At 40.5% G+C, this 21,555-nt stretch overlaps 3 protein-coding genes across 4 annotated transcripts in view; 2 read left to right on the forward strand and 1 right to left on the reverse strand.

Moving 5' to 3' along the window:
- Positions 1–728: 728 nt before the first annotated feature.
- LOC125761860 (neurogenic locus protein delta) overlaps positions 729–21,555 on the reverse strand; it is a 37,153-nt gene continuing 16,326 nt past the window's right edge. Inside the window, exons 1-5 of one of the 2 annotated variants that reach the window (XM_049423412.1) lie at positions 8,496–8,588; positions 8,071–8,134; positions 7,425–7,673; positions 6,932–6,986; positions 729–6,607 (exon numbers count right to left, since the gene is read on the reverse strand). In XM_049423412.1, the coding sequence (XP_049279369.1) occupies positions 4,279–6,607; positions 6,932–6,986; positions 7,425–7,617 (2,577 nt within the window). In that variant the 5' untranslated portion in view covers positions 7,618–7,673; positions 8,071–8,134; positions 8,496–8,588 and the 3' untranslated portion in view covers positions 729–4,278. Of the gene's footprint in view, positions 6,608–6,931; positions 6,987–7,424; positions 7,674–8,070; positions 8,135–8,495; positions 8,589–21,555 lie in introns of those variants that run through there. The other variant, XM_049423411.1, reaches the window with a different exon arrangement.
- Positions 15,693–17,718, forward strand: LOC125761879 (putative nuclease HARBI1). The gene is made up of 4 exons (XM_049423436.1): positions 15,693–16,106; positions 16,166–16,604; positions 16,688–16,832; positions 16,902–17,718. The coding sequence occupies exons 1-4, from the start codon at positions 15,985–15,987 to the stop codon at positions 17,198–17,200; spliced, it is 1,005 nt and encodes a 334-aa protein (XP_049279393.1). The 5' UTR covers positions 15,693–15,984; the 3' UTR covers positions 17,201–17,718.
- On the forward strand, positions 17,778–20,870 carry LOC125761873 (uncharacterized). Its single transcript, XM_049423429.1, has 2 exons — positions 17,778–19,377; positions 19,451–20,870. Exons 1-2 carry the CDS (start codon positions 18,106–18,108, stop codon positions 19,460–19,462), a joined length of 1,284 nt encoding a protein of 427 aa, XP_049279386.1. The 5' UTR covers positions 17,778–18,105; the 3' UTR covers positions 19,463–20,870.

Raw genomic sequence — 21,555 nt, forward strand, 5'->3', positions numbered from 1 at the left:
ACAAAAGCAACAATTTCGTTTACTGATTAAAAGGATAATTATTACACGAATAGTCTGTCGTCTTCTTTCGATACTTCAACTGTCCACCAATGGCAGGCTTTGGCTATCCTTGGATTCGTGGGACCATCCACAGATGAGATTTATTACCTACGGCCAGAATTGCCCAACAAAAGTGATGTTGTGCTTGAAAAGGACAACCCCTAGGCCACATTATTATATAGTACGAGCTTGGTACTAAGCGATAATCACCTTTTTCTGACACTGCCGAGTAATAAAAAGTTATTGATATCAATACAACCTTGAGCAAGTTGTTGAATAAAGATTTTGATGTATCTGATAAACGGCGTCAGTTCTACAAGACAGGACCGGTTATCTAATCCGCTTCGTCTTTTAGGTCTTACGATCTGGGTACGTAATACAAAAAGTCTAGACACGGGTCTGGCCTTTCCTAAAGAGTAAAAAAATATCCAAATCTTCTATCGGAAAGACATTATGAAGCTAACATTAAAATGACAACAAATTTTAAAACAAAACGGTGCACTTTTGACCCATCTTGTAGAATTGTAGAAACATGTAAAATTAAAGCATGAAATTCATGCAAAGATAATGGATTTCAATTTCCTCAACCTAATATGAAATTTTGAAACTTGCCCTATAAATACTTACTTAGCTTTTTCATGATCGATGTTTCGGAATATTGCAAAATTTAAAAAAAAAAATACTTCAGCTCATTTTGTTTACAAGTTTTTATTTGTAATTAGGTTAGAAAAATCAGAACGCAAATTCTGAACATCCAAACTGTATTCTTATAATTTACACACCAGCCACGATTATGTTCGCTCTACAAAAAATTACTTCTATACAATTAATCTTACAATGTAATAGTTACTGATATGAAAAGTTCATTACTGTACACTTACGCTGTTGAATTCAGGTAATATTCATATACATCGATCGAAGACTGAAGAAACGTTCCTTGTCCTTTCTTTTTTATTTCTTGTTGACTGTTTTGGTTTTATATACCCCTGTTTTTTTACCAATTTGTTTCTTCGGATTGGTTTCTGACAAAGTTTAGTTTTCGCTTTCCATACTTTAATATAACACAAATTGGTATAAATTGCTATACAACCTATGTATGTATATGTCTGCCTGGTTAAGATCCTTTTGCACGCAGTATAGATGACACACGTCCAGGCAAGTATGTATAATAAATAGACAAATACAAATACATCTATAAACGCCATAGTACAGAAAGAAAAACCGGATTCAAAATTGTTTATTTTGAATTGGCATGCTTAGTAATTGCAGGACACTTCTCGGCAATCGTGTTCTCCTATGTAAAAAAACATTCTTGTAAATGCTCAATGTAAAACATTGAATGTTTCCTACCAATACACAACCATGCATCGTACCTCGTATATTTAAGGAACTGTGCACGAATGTGAAAAAGATGAAATGATGACGGGGGCCTATGAAATTTTATACACAGATTCAATAGGAGATGCGTGTGAAAATGGTTGCTTCCTTCCAAAAAAAAAACGCTACGACATAGTTTGCATAATATTTTACGCTAATGATTACAACCGGCCAAATAATAATATTATCATTTCTAGCGAATACCATAAGAATAGCTACTGTAAAATGTACAATTTTAGTTCAGTCATTTCGTTCCCTTATAAACGATGTAATTCTAGTACTGTTGGCTGTGTTACACCACATGGATGATTGGGTTAGGCAGGATCTGGTGGTGGTAATATGTAACCTATTATTATTAAGTTTGTTTTCAAAACTATGCCGGTGTTCTCAAATATACCCTTTGTGATAGTTTAATGTTTAGCGGTTTTCATAATTGACTTAGTCTTTGTTCTTTTCCGGCCTTATTACGAATGCTTGCTACTGTCCTCAAAGTATGATATCATCCCATCCTTTGCATGCTCTACATTTTTCCTGACCTTTCTTCTTGTTGTTTTTATTTTCTTTTTTTTTTTGCTCATCTTATGAAGCATTATTTTAATTGTTACACCTCGTTACACCTCGTCAAATGTTTCATTACATACTATGCGGTATCACATTTTTGCCACAACAAAACGCTTGATTGGCCTGTTATCTATTATTTATCCAAAAACTGAACGGTGGTGTGCAAAAGTGGGAACACTCAAAAGTGTCTAACATTTTTGTGTAAATCGGGTATCGTTTAATATCATTAGGCGCTGTATTTTTCGAGTGTTTTATCCATGGTTTGCAATATAAATTACATTTTGTGGCCAAAACTATAGTATGTTTTTTATGATTCATAACTTATAAGAGAGAGAGCAATGATCGTGGGCTTAGTCGTAAACGGTACACCGATCAACAATTAAATATGTTTGAAGGTTTCGCTCAACATCTTTTGCTTGCTTACATAGCAAAGTTCCGATGGTGAACGGTGGATGATAGTTTTAAATAAAATCACAAAAATAAGCACACGAAATTATTTGTTTCGCATTTCAGTAACACAATACGATAGTGTTGTTAATTTAACAAACGATATCTTTAAATAGACACATATGGAATAACCACAAAGAGAACATCAATAGTTATATTTTTTTCTTCTTTGTATAAAATGGTATGATATTTCTCTTATATGTCTCTATATAACACGCTACATGGCAAAGAATCGAGATAAACTGATACACCTAGTACATTTATGCGCATTTCCAGCAAGGTAGCAACTTCCATTTTAACATTAATTCTTCACGCACACGTTTCGTTCCTTTCTAGTGCTACAAATATGCGAGATTGTCAATGCGAGAGGGATTACTTTTCTCAATTCCCTTTCGTCTTCTTCAATGATGAGTTCTCTCCTCTTGTAACTTCCGTAGCATGACACATGCAAATAATCACCAAGAACCTAATAATTAACTGACTTTGTTTATACGGTGAAAGATTTGCAAAAGCAACAACAATGCATTTAAAGTGGTAATTCGCCGCACTAAGTACCTACTGGCCATATGAAGTCGTAAAGAAAATATAAAGAAAAGAAATGTATTGCAGATGTGCAGTAATAGTGTAATGCGCACTATTATGATCACGGGAATAAATGACCAATTGTTTTAAACGAAATATATTAATTAATTTTACGTGTGTAAATAATTATTACATTCTTGTTTGTGAAAAAATCACCATTTGTTTAATGTTTTAAAAGGATTTGCATTGCATTGAATTGTGATTTTACTTTCACGAACGAATCATTCTTATCGATCTGGCGTAAATACTACTACACAATGTTTTCGTATGAGAGACGGAATTTGCAAATTTACAAACATGCTTAATTTTTCAACTATTGCATCTAAATAAGCTGTTTGTCCAATAAAACTTTATTTTGAATTTTGTAAAACAAAATTTCACTTCACGCAGAGCGATTTCAACTCGCACGTTCATGAACCACATGTTGAGAATAATGTTGTTGTTAAAAATAATGGTGAAATATATCCAAACATAAAATAAAAATGGGGAAACTGAAGAAAAATAATGGACAAATGCCCAATAAATTAAAATCTTTTGAAAAAAATAATCATGTTTTGAAAATACAAAAAAAAAAGTTATGCCAAATTATATCCATTTTCCTTTAATCAACTCAATCATTCGTCAATAAAACGAAATATTGCGGTAAAAAGTAAGGGCATTTCTACCATTCGGTAAAATCACAAAGGAATATACTTAAAAAAAACAATAATGTTGAGAATAGCTATGGTTCACACCAAACCATTTCGCTTTACTCATCCGTCCGTCGAGCTTAGAACCTTAATCATGAAAATAGTGGATCAACCTAAAAACTCCTCGATCGTCTACTAAGGAGATCATAAGACGAATACCTATGCTTACATGTGCTTCACATCTGGCCATAAAGGAAAGTTACGAAAGCTAACAGTTTAACACATCCGCTAATATGTATGTGCCAATTTTCTTACAATCATCTAATTTAAGATAATAAAATGCCTATACTTAGGAGATTTAAAAAAACGACAAATAAATTTACACACCCAGATATTCAATTAAACCCAATCGTTTTTTTTGATTATCTGCAGGTATATGCAACAATTATGTTGCTCTAATTGTTTGCCCCTGCTTCATAAACGCAAATATCCTGTGCCAAATAGCGTAGAGATATGTGTATATGCGATCTCCTTCTCTGTTTCTCTTTCTCTCTTCCTCTCTAGATCTCTTTTGGTTGAAATGAAGTTATTGGAACGATAGTTAACTACGACTAAGATATGTAACAAAAGAGCTCACTAGTGTTTAAATATGTGGAGGACTGCAAGGTCCAACAACTGAATGACTACCGCCCACTACGCCAACTGGTGTGGCTGCGTTCCAACGGGAATGGCATAATCGTCCCGATTCGGACAAAACCGATATGCGCTTATCAAATAAATCTTTCCCACTAGCGCTGCTACAAGACGTTCCCAAAGAGGACACTGCAGCTGGAGACGAAAGTACAGCACCTCCTACAGATGCGCCGTTTGCTGATGAGGTATGCTGAAGAGATGCTGCTGACGTTTGGGACAGCATAGCACTATGATGGTTTTGGTGCTGTTGCTGCTGCTGCTGCTGCAACAGTAACGATGGATCTGTATTAAGCTGCTTCTGTGATTTGGCACGTTGCAACGTCGAACAGGACGTCAATGTCGGTCCATCATCGGTGGCGCTTAGATACAATAAAGCACCGGCACTAGTCACACCACCAACGGTACCACCAACCGTGGCCCCACTACCACCCACAGCTGTCGTGGCCATGAGACAACTATTATCATCCATATTCGCACCACTGAGCAGTAGTGCTGCGGACGCGACGCTTCCACCAGCACCATTTGCACTGCAGCTTCCACTACTGCCTCCTCCACCGCCACTACCGCTACCTGTCGCCGGTGGGGACGGCATGTTGTTAATGCTTTTGTCCCAGGTGTTCTTTATCATATGATGTGAACTATCAAAGTTTGAAAGAGTATTGCTACTGTTCCGTTTCTGACCGGACGACTGAAGGTGATTGTGAAACCCATTATGGTACTGTTGCTGTTGTTGGTGCTGCTGCTGCTGCTGCTGCTGCTGCTGGGAACTGGAATGAAGCAGAGTACCCTGCGATGTGGACGATGACGAAGACTGTTGGTGATGAAGTTGCTGCTGCTGTTGCTGCTGTTGCAGATGATGGTGATGATGATGGTGCGACGTAGCGGACAGATTATGAGATGCGTTTTGTTCGTTCTGTTTCCTTGCTTCTGCATCGTCCTTTTCCTGTTCCCGCTGGCGCTTGCGCTTCAGACAGATGACGATCGTAGTTGCGATAAATGCCAACAGTGGAGTCGAAATCGAGAACATCGCTATTAGAACGATCTGACCACTGCTCAGCCCCCCATCAGCAGTACGACTGTTACTATCCACTCCATCCACACCGCTGTAACGCTGCTGCTGCTGCGGATGATGATGATGGTGATGATAGTCGCCACCATCCACCGCAGCATCTCTCTGTATGGCCGTGGTCGACTCTTCCTCGCAGGAATGTCCACGGTATCCACCGGCACATACGCACTGGTAGCTGTTCACCCTATTGATACACGTGCCTCCGTTTCGACATGGGGCCGAAATGCACTCGTCCACATCAGCACTGCAATCCTTACCGATAAAACCAGCGCGACACTGGCACCGATAATCATTTTCTAGATTTGTACATATACCCCCATTGGCGCAGGGTTTTGTGAGACAGAGATCTACCTTTTCTTCGCAATGCGTTCCAATGAATCCGGGTATGCATTGGCATTTGAAATGGTTTTCCGCATCGAGGCACGTGCCTCCATTCAGGCACGGATTACCGACACAATCGTCCACATTTTCTTCGCATCGATCGCCCACGAATCCATCCAGACAGAGACACATCAGCATACCATTATTATCGTTTCCGCTTCCAAAAAGTGGTGCCATCGATGGTGATGATGATGATGATGATGATGCGGATGCAGAAGAGGACGAAGTGGAAGATGACCCAGCTACGTGGCAAGTACCACCATTGGCACAGTAGTTAGAATAACATTCGCCAGATTTGATCTCGCATGCCGTCCCACTGTAGCCGGGTGGACAATCACACCGGAAGTTTGATGTTGTGGACGAAGAGCTGGAAGAAGCAACCACGTCGACACACGTCCCTTGATGGCAAGGCTTTTCCGCACATGTGATAGCTTCCCGTTCGCAGTGCCTGCCCATCCAGCCTTTCGCACAGTGACATTGATACTTGCGTCCATCGGTATCCATCGATGTATCCCCGTCGGTTACATCGTGGCAGGTGGCTCCATGCAGGCAAGGCTGATCAGTACAGCTCGTGATGCTCAGTTCGCAATCAGTACCCCTGTAACCCGGTCGGCACTGGCACGTGTACAAACCTTGGCCCGTATTGAAGCAGGTGCCCCCATTCAGGCAGGGTTTGTGGTTGGTGCAGTAGTTTAGATCCTGATTGCAAAACAGCCCTCCCCAACCTTCCTTGCATTTACACTCCCAGGGTTTTTTGCATGTGCCATGCAAGCAACCGGGGTAGGGTTCACATTCGTCGCAAAGCGGACCTTTCCATCCTGATTGGCAACTAAAGGAGCGTGGCAAAACAAACGAAAAATAAGAGAGAAAGCAAGATAAATATTAAAAACCTCATCGGTTTGGCCATTTAATGCAGCAGCACGGACAAAGCGGAGGCACACGTTGGCAAAGGGCGCATTAATTACATACGGAGCTTGTATTATGGTCTTATGCATTTTGTATCCGGTACGATGCGGGAAGGGAAACGACGACAGATGCCATCGGATGAAGGTATAGTATAAAGCAAAGTGCACAAACAACCAAAAAAAAAACAATCTTGCTGCTTTAAGAACACGTTGGCGATAACTGGTGTAAGTAAGGCTGCAATACTTACTTGCATTCGTTCGGTTTGTTGCAGTGACCGTGAAGGCATCCGGGTGTGCAGCGGGCTGTAAAGATTAAACAAAAAGTAACAATAAATGCTATTGATCTCAATTTTCCATGCATTTCCCAAACGTTTTAACTGTTTTTTTTACTGTGCAATGCGTCGCAAACAATTTCAAACTATCTTTATCTCGCACCAAAGGGCTTGCTGATAATTTTCTCTACTAAGTCCACCGATATAAAACATTGATTCACACTGTTATAAATTCCAGCGAGCCTTGGTTGATAAATGTACAGTTGTTAATAAACACGAGGTACAGCAAAATTTATACAAAAAAACTGCTATAGCTGTACTAAATGATAACTACACTTTTGTCGTACATGGCAGACATGAGAAAGGTTTCAAATTTTCTTAAAGATCTGAATCCCAGGGCATATTACACAGCCCACTGGTGGCCATACCCTAGCCACGTATGTATGTCCCCCTTCACTAAAACACTTACCAATGGTACAGTATTCTCCCTGCCAGCCGGACAGACAAACACGTTCACCGATCGGTGAGCAGGTGAAATGGCCAAATTGATCGTCCCGCTTGCGGCACAAATTGGCACAGCCTGCACCGTAGTAGTTCGGATCGCACGTCACCCGGAACGCATACCGTATCATCGTGTGCGATGAGTTGTAACTGTCTTCCATCCAGTCGGCCGAAACTTCCAATATACGCTGAATTGAGAGGCGGGATATGAGGGTGCCTGGTGCCACCATCGAGTAAAGAAATGCATAATTATTAGTATATAGAAGAGAAGCAGCACATGAAAATGCCCCACCACTGTAGTCTTTTTTCTTCTTCTTCTTTTTCGGTTCCGTTTTGGTACCGGTGAATACACACGAATAACGACATTATCTTTTTATCCTGCTGTTGTGGTACACATTTTATGTAGTAGGGAAAATGCCGCTACCGAACCGTAAATCGACTGACTCAATGAGAAATGTCCAATTAAAAATTGTTAAGCAGGTAGCATCCCGCTTCTCGTTAGTATTAAAGAAACAATCACGCTTATTGCAGGAAACAATCAGTTGAAGAAAAGTCGTTTAATCGTGGTGTTTAATGTACATTAACTTAATCTAAGCAAACCTTTTTTTATTTACCTGGAGATCGCGTTGTTGTTTCGTTTGTATCGTGCCATGCTTCTATAATCAGTGTAAAGTATCCCTAAAAAAAGAGAGTGTGAGAGAGAGAAAAATCTCTATTATTATTTATATAAAAACCAAACTAATGTTTTTACACTAACAAAACTAACTGTTTAACATAAACTATCGTTCCCTCTATCTCATACTTTCAAATAGCCGTCAAAACGTCAGTTGGGGTAAAGAACTGCCGGATTTGAGAAGTAATGTTACGATTTTGAGGTGCTGCCTTACTGCTTTGAATTGGATTTCCAGATTTGAATACTGTCGTGCTTCTTTCACTTTGCGTTTTACGAATTTGAAACCTCGCATATATTGGAACCGGGCTAGTGGAAAACCCTGTATGAATCTTAAGCTTCCCTGTTCCGTGACCTCTTCCCACCTACATCACGGATAGGATGGAGTTTAAACTGGCAACACAGACAACACACACACTAAACAATACTGCTGGCAAAAAGGCTTTGTACGCTGCTCTGCTTGCACGGCGTAACAACGGTGTCCAACTATCCGGCTACTTCGATTGAAGGTCGTATGAAATTTTGTTGGGCAAAGCTTTTTGCAAAACATGTCACAACACATGGCTACCTGTCCCATACCTTCCCAACCCATTGCTCGTGCGGAATGCTTGCTAGCCGGTATCGTGTGCTAATGGACTGAGAGGTTTGACAAATTCCATGTGCCATATATTTCGCAAGTGCACCCGCCACTTTCATACGGGAGAGACAAACAGGTTTATGTATAGGTCACACGCGGCCTGTATGATTCTTGGCTGAATCTGGGGTCCACCGATCAGTGGGCTAGTTTTACTATTACTGTGACCCGTCCCAGTATGACCCACCAATAATTTGAACTGCGCATACCAACAACCGGAATCGAAGCAACACGGCACATCAGGTGTACAAATTGCAATAATCCTGTTTAGAAATCTTCAGCCAACGTATGCTTTTTGTTGCTTACATATGTTGCTATTTAAAATTGTATATTGTATATATTAAACAGCCTCTATATATATTGTATATATTAAACAGCCTCTTTCTCTCGTTTCTTTTTTTCACATAAAGTTAAATAATGTTTCGTAACGTTGAGTATTGAATAACGATGATCCCAGATATGTTTCAGAAACAAGGAAAAACATATCGCTCAAATAGTTAAATTAACTAATATTGCGTTTGGGGTTGGAAATACAAGAATTTAAACCGTACATATGGTTTCGAAAATGGCCAGGCCTTGCTAGGTACATGAATAAAAAAAATGGTTTCGAAAAACGATATCGATCAACAACAACGCCACATTCCGCATCGAATGACCCCTACGAAAAAGAAAATCATTTTTCTCCTGTTGGAACACATGCAGAACGGATTTCTACGGTACGGAACCAACAACAACAAAAAAACCGAAAAAAAACAAACTCATGGATCCATTCTTTGTGTCATTTGAATAGTATATATTGGCAGGAAACGGGCAACTTTTTATTTTTATACATTTCTGTAACAAATCGACCAACATGGAAAATAAATCGAGAAAATTGCTGCTGCCACCACATTCGTACGCAGCACACAATTTCCAGATGTGTTAGAAGCGGTTTTTTGTGTTGTAACTTGCAGGAAGATAAGTTTTTATAATAGCAAGATTTTTTTAAAACTTATTTATTTGTGTAAAATAAAACATTTAGCTATGGTCGATCTAATTGTGTGATGTTAGTAAAACGCCTTGAGAAACGGGCTCAGACTTGGAGGTCTATAATTTCTGCAATATAAATAACAATTCAGTATTTTGTGTTTGAAGATGGTGTTAAATAAAAGGAAATAATGTTTAAATTATATGTATGTTAGGTCATCAAACATATAGTGACATTATAGTAAGAACTAAGATATCATTCAGGCAATTATTTCTAACTTCCCTTCACTTGTTTTAATAAACTTTGTTGAAAATCATTTTAAAAATGCCTAGCATCTTTTGTAAGCTTCATTTAAAGCGCTCCACTGTAAATGGAAATCATTTACCCATCCTTTCTTCTCCATTATGCGAATCGGGTCCAAATGGTTCCAACAAATCCCAGGTGTCCTTTTACGAACATACCCATTATGTTCAATCTTTTCCATATTCCCGAAAACGTGTCCCCAGCACCTTCTACTATCCGGTAAGTACACCGGTTCCGCAAAATGTATGCCTGCATGTTGGTCATGTGGCGCGTGACAGCTGGTAAGTTACGAATAAAAAATCATACTCCTCACCAAGCAGACACTAGAGCATTATACCAAACTAACGAACAGCCAACAGGTGAGACGTTGTGCAGCAGATAGATAGTAGCGGACAGAACATTCGCAACAGTAATATCTCCAAGGTGACGGGAAATGGAAGATGATACTATGTTGAGCTGACGGCAAGTGAAGAGAGAACCAAAGAGAATTGGTAGCTTTTTTTTGGTTTTGGTTGATGGACGAGAAGGGAAAGGAGCAAAAAATAATATTAAAAAACATAAACCCCCGATGCGCTCTCTGTATATGTTATTTACCACAAACACGCGCGCGCGCATACACACGTATGCACAAACATACACATATATGTGCGGGTATAAAAATACACTTTTCCATCTGGCTCCATCCAAGACGGCCCCGACGACTATGGAACGCCGACACCGCCGCCGCCGCCGCCACCGCCAGGCCACTCGCCGGCTGGCAGCGCTTGGTTTGTGCTCAATTAGATTATGCTGGTTGGTTGGGTTGCCTTCGCCTGTGTCTGCTTGCGTGTGCCGCACACCAGCCAGCCTGCTGCTTGCTCTCTTGGATGGATGGTTACTTTGATGAACGATTCAACGCTGTTTTAGTTCTTCTTTTCTTCGGATGGCTGGCTTGCTTCGATGGCTGGCTGATTTCTGCAATTCTTTGATTCTATCTCGAACTTCTCCCAACTCACTCGGGCAACAACAATCGGTGGCTGCTCACCTGCGGCGGGACGACAGTCGATGTGGGGGTGTGGGCCCGCGGGGTGGCAGTGAGAGGAGAATGAGGAGATTTATTGTTGTTACTGGTGTTGTTGTTTTCAATTACCATTTTAGCCCCCTTGGAATACCCCGAGGTATCCCCAACCGTACCAACTCGTGTCTAACCATTTATCCCTTCGTACAGGAATCCAATGGCAATATATACATGCCGACGGTGGCGACAGATGGATCGAAAACGGCCTGTCGTCATCGTTGTCACTCAATCGAATGTGTGTCGCCATACAGTGCCGACGTTGCAGTCGCCTACTTGTTGGTGACTTGTTTTGGTTTTTTTTTTCAATACAGTTTTGTCTCCCTTCCTTTTTTTTGCAATGCTGTGTAGCACTGCTTCTTTTTGTACTTTAGCCCATACTTATGCTCCCGTTTTGCACCTTGCACCTGTGATCGGTTCACTCGGGCCAAGCCAAGCAGTACGCATGAGATTGATGCAGTCGCGCGCGCACTCCTGTTTCTTCAAATTTGATTTTACGACAAAGATTGCATTACGCACAGGTTTTGCGTTGTTACTCCTGTCTTCATTTCCCATAGCGCATACGCGTCGTTATTTTTATACATCAGAGCAAAAAAAAAACACTTTAACTTTCCTCCTCACCAACGTGTGTTGGCGATTGTACAAATGATTATACATTTTCTTTGCCAACCATTTATCGACTGTAGGAATTATTACATTTTATCGGGTTTAAGACGAAGAAGAAGAAAACATCACGATACGCCAGCATTTTCCCTTGAAGTGATTCTATTGGTTTTCGTTTTTTTAACCTTCCTTAAAGAATTCGCAAAGTGCACTTCGCAAGATCGAATGTCTTAGCTTCAGAGATAGGCCGACTGCGATTGAAGACATCGAACTCCATTTATTCTCTGAGTTCAACCTCAAATCCCTGCTACATCCATTGCCGAGACGAAGGACACATGCATTCCGATCGAATTCCTCGGTTCGGCGCAAGCGGTCTAAAAAGAGAATGTCAACTAAACGCAAACATCACGATTCAGGTTCATTGGAAAGTTCGTTACGAATTGTTCAAATTGTTCCATTGCCGCATCAATAGTAATATACCTACTGAGATTGTGTAATGTTCTCGAAAGTTTTTCAAGTGTGTAAATTTTTTATGCAAATATACAACCATATTTCAAGCTTTTTAAAGTGTTAAGAGAATAAACACATTGAAAACAAAATTCGTCTCAAAGAATTTGTAATTACAAATAATAGTTAAAGTTCCCTTCGTACGAAAATAAGTAAAGGTACGAGTTGTTGTAAGACACCAAAAAGACGGCACCGTAACAGCAGCTGCATTAAACGGCTTACCAACGTGTACTTTCAACAGTGTTTCTTCTTTTTACTTTAACCGGAAAGCACAATTTGGTTACACCGTGCCAAACGAATGTTTTATGAGATGCGGTGCTTCGCTGCTATCATCACTAACTGTAACAACAGTACCAGCATTGTGCGTTTGCTTGCTTGAAATCACCCCATCGTGTGTCGCGCGCGCACAGCAGCGATCATACATATAAACGTTGCCAAGGAAACGAACGATTCCACATAGCAGCTTCTAACGTTACCGGTATTGGTGCAAACTTTCGTATACATACTGGTAAGTTCAAACAAGTTCGTGTTGATCAGCGAATGTTGCTATACTGATGCGAATATTTTTGAAACACTACAAACAATGTAAAAGAATTCGTCTGGAGTTTTCGTTTAAAAAATTTAATACGGCGCGTGAACTGATGTTATTGATAATTTACGCAAATGCACATAAGAAAACACACAAAAAACACAAAAAGTTAAATGTATTTTCGAAAGCACACAGTCTTCGGTGTTTCTTATGTATTTCGCTACATAAGCAAATAATTTTATTTGAGCAACACCTATTTGCAAAATACGATGAAAAGCCGTCATTCTTAAATATAAAATCTAATTGCATTGTCACCAACAAATTAACAAAATAACTAAAATAAAATGTAAGTCTGTTATTGGCCATAACCTTACTGTGGCGGCTCGGTGATTTAGCGATAACCGGTGAAGATTTTTTCATGACGGAACTGACAAAAAATCCAATCTGGATCATTTTTACCGAACGCATTGATATAACTATAGAGCTTTGCGTAAATTAAGCCAAGCGAAATTCAGATATGGCAGGTCGTTCTTCATGAAATATAAAAAAACAGAAACGGCAACTGTTTTTTAAAATAAATAAGACAAATCCTTTTCCTTACAAATCATAAATGTGCTTAATTTGGAAGTTAAGTAAATCGTAAAACACAGCTTAACGAACGGGGTTGCGATGTTCTTTGGGATTCAAATTTATACTTTACAGAGAAGGTTAGTAAATTGTTTACGAATAACAATACTATGATAAAAAAATATTTATGCTCAAGTAATGGAAAAATATATTATACATTACATTGTACATCCTTTTTTATTGGTTTCTTCTCAGAAATAGTACATTGCTTGTTTATGCGTAGTCAGTCTTGCGCACAGGGATATGGTTCGGATGGAATTTAATACCAGGTCCTGTCTTGTAAGACCAACGCCGTTACGAGGTACATCAGCGTGTCATCCCATACATAGACAACTGCTTTCATAAAACATCTAACATCTGATACTTTTCTTTCTAGACGGCCCGGCCGTGGTGTATGTGATAAACAACGTCGATTCCACACGAAAGGATCAAAGAAAGGACTGAATATCCAGATTCGTGGTAAAAATGACTCTAGTAAGCCAGAAATTAGAGGTCGTTAAGCCAAGAAGAGAGAGAGAGAAAGAGATAAATATTTCATTCAAAAATAAATTACTCGAGTTGAAACCATCGATTGTAATTGAATGTAGAAATCCACATTTCTTGCTTTTATAGCTTTCTATGAATATATAGATATATGAAGAAATGGGGTCAAAGCGTTGTTTATGAATGAAAGCAATTTTATTATTAAAAGTATACACCTAGTTGATCCTAGTTCTGTTTATGACAGGAACTTTAAAATTATCGTGTGCTCCTACTCCTACACGTACGTCCAGCAGTGTAAAAAAATATGCACAAGCTTTCGACGATCAAACTGGCGGCAGCCGACGCAAAATGTGCCGTACAAAACACCACCACCACCACCGCGTCAGTGTGCCGCCTTGGGTGTATCAGGAGCAATTCACGTCACCCTACACTATAACGCCAAACATTTAGCAGCAGCAGCAGCAGCCGTAGGCACACACCGCACGGATACGCTACGAACGACGCTACACCCAAAACCTGAATAGCAGATGTTCCCAACAAAGTGGAGAAAAGCAGACGTCGTGCCCTTGCGTCCTGCTTAGTACACTACTGAGAGCATCCGAACCCAGACCCAGACCAGCAGCTCGCCGTCTACCGGGCTAACGTGTTTGTCGTGTCGGGTCTCGTTGGGTTTGGCTCTCCCTGTCAAAATGGTTGTGCTTTTTTGGATTTGCTGTCTTTTTATATCGCTCTCGTTCGGTTGTGTCGCTTGTTTTCGGCATTTTTTGTGTGTACCACATGGCGCATTTTACCATCGACCTTTCGCCGCACACTCGTACACCGGTACCAATTTACCCACACAGCCGGTTGTGAGGGCCAGTTGGATGGCTAGATAACTGGCTGTATATATATACATATATGTATATACGTCATTTATCTGCTTCATGCACCTATCGCCCATTGTGTCCGACCTCTCGTCGTCATTGCATTGTGCTAATGCATTTTACCGCCATCGTCTCATTTGCTAAAATGGTATAAATGTGTTTGCATCTGTTGAAATCACGCATAAAAGTGCTATCCATTTCTCCCATCTCTAGTTTCAGTGCAGCTTATCTAAACCGTACCACCTTCTGAGGTCTTTAAAAAGCGCCAGCTATTGCACCATGCCATATAGTTCGAGGCTGTCGTCGTGCCTTGCTGCAGCAATGCAAGCGAAGCAAACTGCCATAGTGTATTCCATCATATTCTTTAAAGTAAATTTTCCCAGGCTTGGACAAAACAGACCACAATGATTTTGAATCATGGGTACCACGGTGACCGAATGTCATTGGATCTAAAAAACAAAAACCAAAAAAAAAGCTTTCCCCTACACCTTTTTGTGATACTACTTTGGGCGCGGCTCGGAAATGATGAAATGCCAAAACCCGATCTATAATGCAAACGTTACACCTTTACACATTTACGAGTTGTAGTGATGAAGTGCAACCTGCAGCTGTAACTGCAACACTGCAACAAATTTACTCTCAGCAATGTGAACTAGCCAGTACAGCCAATTCAGCAATCTAAATACCACACCACATATCTTTATTCGACACTCAACAACATGATCATGATAGGCGATCGTTTGCAGTACCTACTTTGAAAATATCGCTTGTCGAAAAAAAAAACTGAATGTGTTTCATACAACATAATAAGTGAACTTTTCTTTGAAAGATCTTTTATAATTAGTGTAGCACATTGCACGTATTGGTTGTATGATAACAAACAATTGGTCGTATGACAAAAAATCACTACTGACATCGATCATTTGATCATTAAATACAACAGTATTATTTTTAACATTCCCCCTCCGAATGATGAATCACAAATAAACGTACGACTATCATGCTCATTCTCAGTAACAAACGGGAAACTTTCCGTCACAAACACTCTAACCAAACGGGAAGCAAATTTGCATTCCGCACACCCGTTAGAGTCGATGAAAGCTTCATCGACTTTTTTTTTCGATCAATCAATCTATCAGAACAAAATTATAATCACAGCAGTCCAAGAGCAACAAGTTACAACAACAGTTCTTGTTCTTTTCGTGAAAAGTGTTGAGTGTTAAACATTATTCGGCCGTATCGGGGAAATCGATTTTTCCGGAAAGGACACCGCGGACTGTAACTAAAAATGATTTCCGCATTTTACGTTAGTGATAGCGATAGTACTGATAGCGAGCAGAAAGAAAATCTGGCTGCAGATCGCCGTATGCTGCGTTGTATGTTCGACCCCTTAGAACTATCTAACCAAGCGTAAGTACATGGTACTAAAATATCAAAACGAATGCTTTAACTTATTACATTCGTTACAGGTTTTCCCACAATTTCCGCGTGTCAAAAGAAATTTTTGTGGAAATTTTAGAACAAATAACACCAAAGTTTCCTCCTATAAAAGGCCGCAATGGATTGACTGCGAAGGAAATGTTGGCCGCTACGTTGAGGTTTCTGGCAGAAGGAAGCTATCAACATGGTGTGGGAACAGACTTTAGTATTGCCATAGCACAGCCGACATTTTCCAAAATGTTTGCTAAAACCCTAGTGATCCTAGAGGAAACTTTGTGTGAAAAATGGATCAGTTTGGAAATGACACCGGAAGAGCAGCAAGAGGCACGACGGCATTTCTTTTCAAAGTCGGGTATACCCGGGGTTGTAATGAGTGTAGATGGGACGCACATAAAAATCATTGCTCCGGTCCAGGATAGAGATCAACATTACAACAGGAAGGGGTTTTATAGTATAAACGTTCTCTTGGTAAGATAATCATTATGTTTGCAATACATGTTTCATGTGCAACCCAGAATTGCATATACTATTAATTGACATTTACTCAAAAGGTTTGCGATCACAAAATGGCAATACGTTACGTGGATGCCAGGTTCAGCGGAGCCAATCATGACGCTCATATTTGGAGTGTTAGTGGCATTGATGATTATTTCTCGTTAAAGCATCAAAGGGGTGAAACAAGCTATAAAATATTAGGTGAGTTGTGTTTTCATCAGGACTAGTAGAAGTTTGCAAATCTGATTTAATTTTTTTTCCTACTCGCAGGCGATTCCGCATACCCGTCAAAGCCATGGTTAATAACACCGAAACGAAATGCAGCTCCAAATACACCGGATGCCTCCTATAATACCAGGCACGCGAAGGGAAGAGAAATAATCGAACGAACCATTGGCATGCTAAAGAATCGATTCCGATGCTTGTTAGGTGCAAGACAGCTGCACTACAAACCAGAAAAGGCTGCGCAAATTACAAATGTTTGTTGTGCACTTCACAATATATGTTTGGCAAGGAATATGGACATTTTACCTGAAAACGATGGTTCAAATGCAGAAATAGAGCAATAAATAATTAAAAAATTTAAATTAAATTTAACAACAACTTATGCATCATTCATTAATAACTGAGAAAGCTCGATTGGATATATGTGAATGTAGCACTGTAGCTCACGACATGTGATTCCACAACTGCTTTTGCACCCGACATTCTGTCAAGCATAAACCAACAAAGTGCTTTGATACGGTTTTTGGTTTAAAAAATTAGATACGCTAAATGATGGATTCTTAACCAAGGATAGTTTGTTGAAATAGAGCCTTCGTTCAGAAGGTTACCAGCACAAAACTGTGTTCAAACCCGATCCTCAGATATTCTTGTATTGTGATGCAGTACCAATTAACAAGCAATGATACTGTCGTAATTAGAAAATCAATCAAATTCAATGATGTCAGTTTTTGTTATAATGCATTGTATTCATATCGATTTGTACTATTTCTTATTTCATGTAAATAAAATAATAAAAATGAAATAAAAATAAGTTCACATTTAGTTCCATACAGATGTTTCACAGCCTTGACCTATGACTTAACCTATGATTAAACTAAGCCTTACATGTAAATTTTGATTTGAATAAGTAATTGTAATATACTGTAGTGTCAGGTCCGCAACCGGTATCATTGTGAAGAGCTTTCGAAATGTCAGAGTGAATTATGACCATTGGACATGACAGTGTGCTGCGCAACTGTCATGCTGAATAAAGATATTCGTTATTGGATCGTTGTACAAGCAACATCTTCCGTTCTTCCGTTCTTCCGTTCTTCCGTTCTGTCTTCCGTTCTTCCGTTATACCTTCCGTCTTTGTTATTAGGCTACCAAAGCCTCCTTCCGAAAAGTTAAATCTTCCGTAATACATCCGTATTACATCTCAGAAGTGGGATTCGCCCCGTGCTGCCGTTGTGTCATCTTGGTTTAGATCATGCCTAGCCGTGATGAAATGTTGGGCGTTCTGTCGGATGCGGGGATTGCGGTTCCCCCTTCCGCTACCGTTGCCCAGATCCGGAGATTGTTTGCTGAAATTATGGGAATTGACGCCACACCGATACCAGACGAGGAACCAGCTTCCGAAGCGCCTTTGACCGATGCCCCTACCACGTGCCTGTCCGCCATTTTGGACGCCTCGAGTGCCATACTTGCGAAGCGCGATGCCGCCATTTTGGACGCCTCGAGTGCCATACTCGCGAAGCGTGATGTCGCCATTTTGGACGCTTCAAGCGGTGCTGCCATGTTGGACGCTACCGAAGCGGAGCGTGTTGATAGTGCGGCCAAAGAATGTAACCCGACTAACAAATGCACCCAGGCTACTTACGATGACGAAATTCGCAGATTGCAGCAACAATTGGAGTTAGTGGATTTGCGCCGTAAGATTCAGGCTTTGGAACACCAGTCTGAATGTGCTTCACCACCGATTGCTGACTTAAAGCTCGATAAAACAATCGAACCCTTCACGGGAGACGACGACAGATGTATCATCCAATGGTTGGATGACCTCGATTATACTTTCTCACTACATCGTGTGAAGGATGCTGATAAATTCGTTCATGCTCGTCGGCTGCTTAAAGGATCTGCGGCTATCGTTGCCCAGTCATCTCGTGCCCTTACGCTGGAACAGTTAAAGGAAGAACTCATCTCAACCTTGAGTGTGCCGCCCACGGTTGAAGCCGTTCTTCGACACTTACGATCCCGTCGTCTCTCCCCAAAGGAGACCGCCTTACGTTATGTGTTGGATATGCAACGTATTGCCAGCCGAGCCCCCATCCCGGAACCTGAATTGATCAACATTATCCTTGATGGTCTGGATAGCCCATCTCTTACTGCTGGGATGCGATTCATGGCAAACAACGTGGAAGATCTGAAGCCTATGCTTAAGAAATTCGAGACTATTCGGTCCAGAAGAGTCCCCAAGCCGACGACGACATCATCTTCAATTCCGGAGAAAGTTCCTGTTTCGACCAATCGAGGAGCAACGCAGAACATCATTCGATGTTACAACTGCTCGGAGTTTGGACATCTTAAGAGTGCCTGTTCTCGCCCCAACCGACCACCGGGGGCATGCTTCACGTGTTTCCAGATGGGGCATAACTACAAAAATTGCCCAAAGAAGGTCGCGAATGCTGCTGCTCATCCGGATCCAATTACTCGTATTGCGGGTGATGATAATGAAACTCTGGCATTAGATGAATTACAAGAGGTGAGTGTTTCTTTTCTTAAGTTAGGAAAACCGGTTGTGGTAGTAAAAGGAATACAATCTCTATTTGATACAGGTAGTTCTGTAAGTTTTATAAATGAATCCATAGTGCCAGTTGGACTCCTGGCTCCGTTAGCCCTTTCTCGATTTCGTGGCCTAGGGAACTCCCGACTTTATACTCGTGGTCAAGTAACGTGCCGTATAAAATTTAAGGAGGTGATCCTCAATCATTCATTTATTATATTACCCGAGAACTCTATGGACTGGCCAATAATTATAGGTAGAGATATACTCCCTTCGTTTAACGTCCGTCTTACGTACTCTAAGAATTACGTCTCTCTTATGCAGCCCCCTCGGGGGGGAATTGAAACCCAGAACCAGGATTCACTAGATGTGGCAACCAATGAAATTTCTGCTATTGACGTTTATGAATCAGAAATTGAGCCTGATGTTGGCCCCACATTATCTTCAAAGCAATCCGCTATTGTCCTACCAATCATTAAGGAAAATTATCTCGACGATTCTATTCAATGCACTCAGTTAGTAAATCATAAAATGAAGATCAATCTCACTCATCAGACTTCTATGGCTCACGTGGATGCATTAAGCCGAACTGAAGCAGTAGGTGCAATTAGCGAATTAGACCTTGACTTTCAACTTCAGGTAGCTCAATCAAGAGATCCTTCCATTGACTCTTTAAAACGAAAACTCGAAGTCGGTCCTGTTAATGGATTCGTCTTGCAAGATGGTCTTGTTTATCATCAGTCTCCCCTCTATCCCCTCCAATTGTATGTACCTCGTGAATTTCTTGAGTCCAAAACAGAAGACGTTAGTCGAGACCTTAATCGTCTCCGTTCCGAAGCACAGGAAAATATCGAAATATCGCAAAATCGAAATGAGCAATACTTAGCCGATAGGAACAAGCCAGCTCCTAAATTCACCGTAGGAGATCTAGTAGCTATCAAATATACAGACACAAGCGGTGTCAACAAAAAGCTTAACTGTAGGTTTCGTGGCCCTTATATAATTCACAAAATTCTTCCTCATGACCGCTATGTCGTTAGAGATGTTGAGGGATGTCAACATACACAAATGGCCTATGATGGCGTTCTAGAAGTTGATAAGCTTAGGAAGTGGGCCACTAATACGTAAATATGATTAGGTATGTAGTCAAGTAGAATTGAGGTCAATCCTAAGTCAGGATAGCCGAGCTGTAATATACTGTAGTGTCAGGTCCGCAACCGGTATCATTGTGAAGAGCTTTCGAAATGTCAGAGTGAATTATGACCATTGGACATGACAGTGTGCTGCGCAACTGTCATGCTGAATAAAGATATTCGTTATTGGATCGTTGTACAAGCAACATCTTCCGTTCTTCCGTTCTTCCGTTCTTCCGTTCTGTCTTCCGTTCTTCCGTTATACCTTCCGTCTTTGTTATTAGGCTACCAAAGCCTCCTTCCGAAAAGTTAAATCTTCCGTAATACATCCGTATTACATAATATTTAATTTGAATTAAGATTATTGTTTTGTTTCGTTAGTACGTTGCTTAAAATTCTAATTTGTTTTGTACATTCAACCATGGCTAAATTAGTTTCTTCTTGCAATTTGATTAGTTTTGCCATCATCTCCAGCATAGCCTTGTTTTGTTGTAATACTGCATCTGTGTTCTTCCGTTTTCGATTTGATCTATTGCCTATTGGTCCTGTAATTATCCCGTTTTGCTGTTTTTGTAGTACCTCTGGTTCCTGTTGTTGCTGGCTGCTGATTTGGTTTTGTGTTGGGACGATGTCGGTATTGGGATTGTTTTCGATACTGTTATTGCCCGGTCGGCTTATTCCGAATCGCGCGGCGCTATTGCCCTCCACTGTTGCTCTCAAATTGGTTAGATTTGCGACTCGTTCCTCCAATTCATTTAACAATTTAGTGCGGTTTGGTCCACCCCCCGTGGCAGTAAGAGAAGCTTTGTTGTCGCGTAGCTTCTTCTTAACCGCACATTTGTAATCGAACCATACCTTTAAAAGTAAGGAAATTATTTGGTAAATAAATTGTTATTTTGTTGTAAAATGTGTCATTACCCTTTTCCACGTTGCCACATTCTTGATGGGAGGACCTAAGGGGTTAAGGTTGTCTGCAAGTTCTTTCCAAAAAGCCGATTGATCCCCCTTAAATAAGGCTCGAGCT

This window comes from Anopheles funestus, chromosome 2RL (assembly GCF_943734845.2).
Source record: "Anopheles funestus chromosome 2RL, idAnoFuneDA-416_04, whole genome shotgun sequence".
NCBI classification, from domain to species: Eukaryota; Metazoa; Arthropoda; class Insecta; order Diptera; family Culicidae; genus Anopheles; species Anopheles funestus.

Bases quoted from the DNA above. Each gene is read 5' to 3' on its own strand.
- LOC125761879 (XM_049423436.1), top strand. From the start codon at position 15,985: ATGATTTCCGCATTTTACGTTAGTGATAGCGATAGTACTGATAGCGAG. The intron at 16,605-16,687 runs GTAAGATAATCA...TTTACTCAAAAG, and splicing joins ATAGTATAAACGTTCTCTTG to GTTTGCGATCACAAAATGGC. The intron at 16,833-16,901 runs GTGAGTTGTGTT...TCCTACTCGCAG, and splicing joins AACAAGCTATAAAATATTAG to GCGATTCCGCATACCCGTCA.
- LOC125761873 (XM_049423429.1), top strand. From the start codon at position 18,106: ATGCCTAGCCGTGATGAAATGTTGGGCGTTCTGTCGGATGCGGGGATT.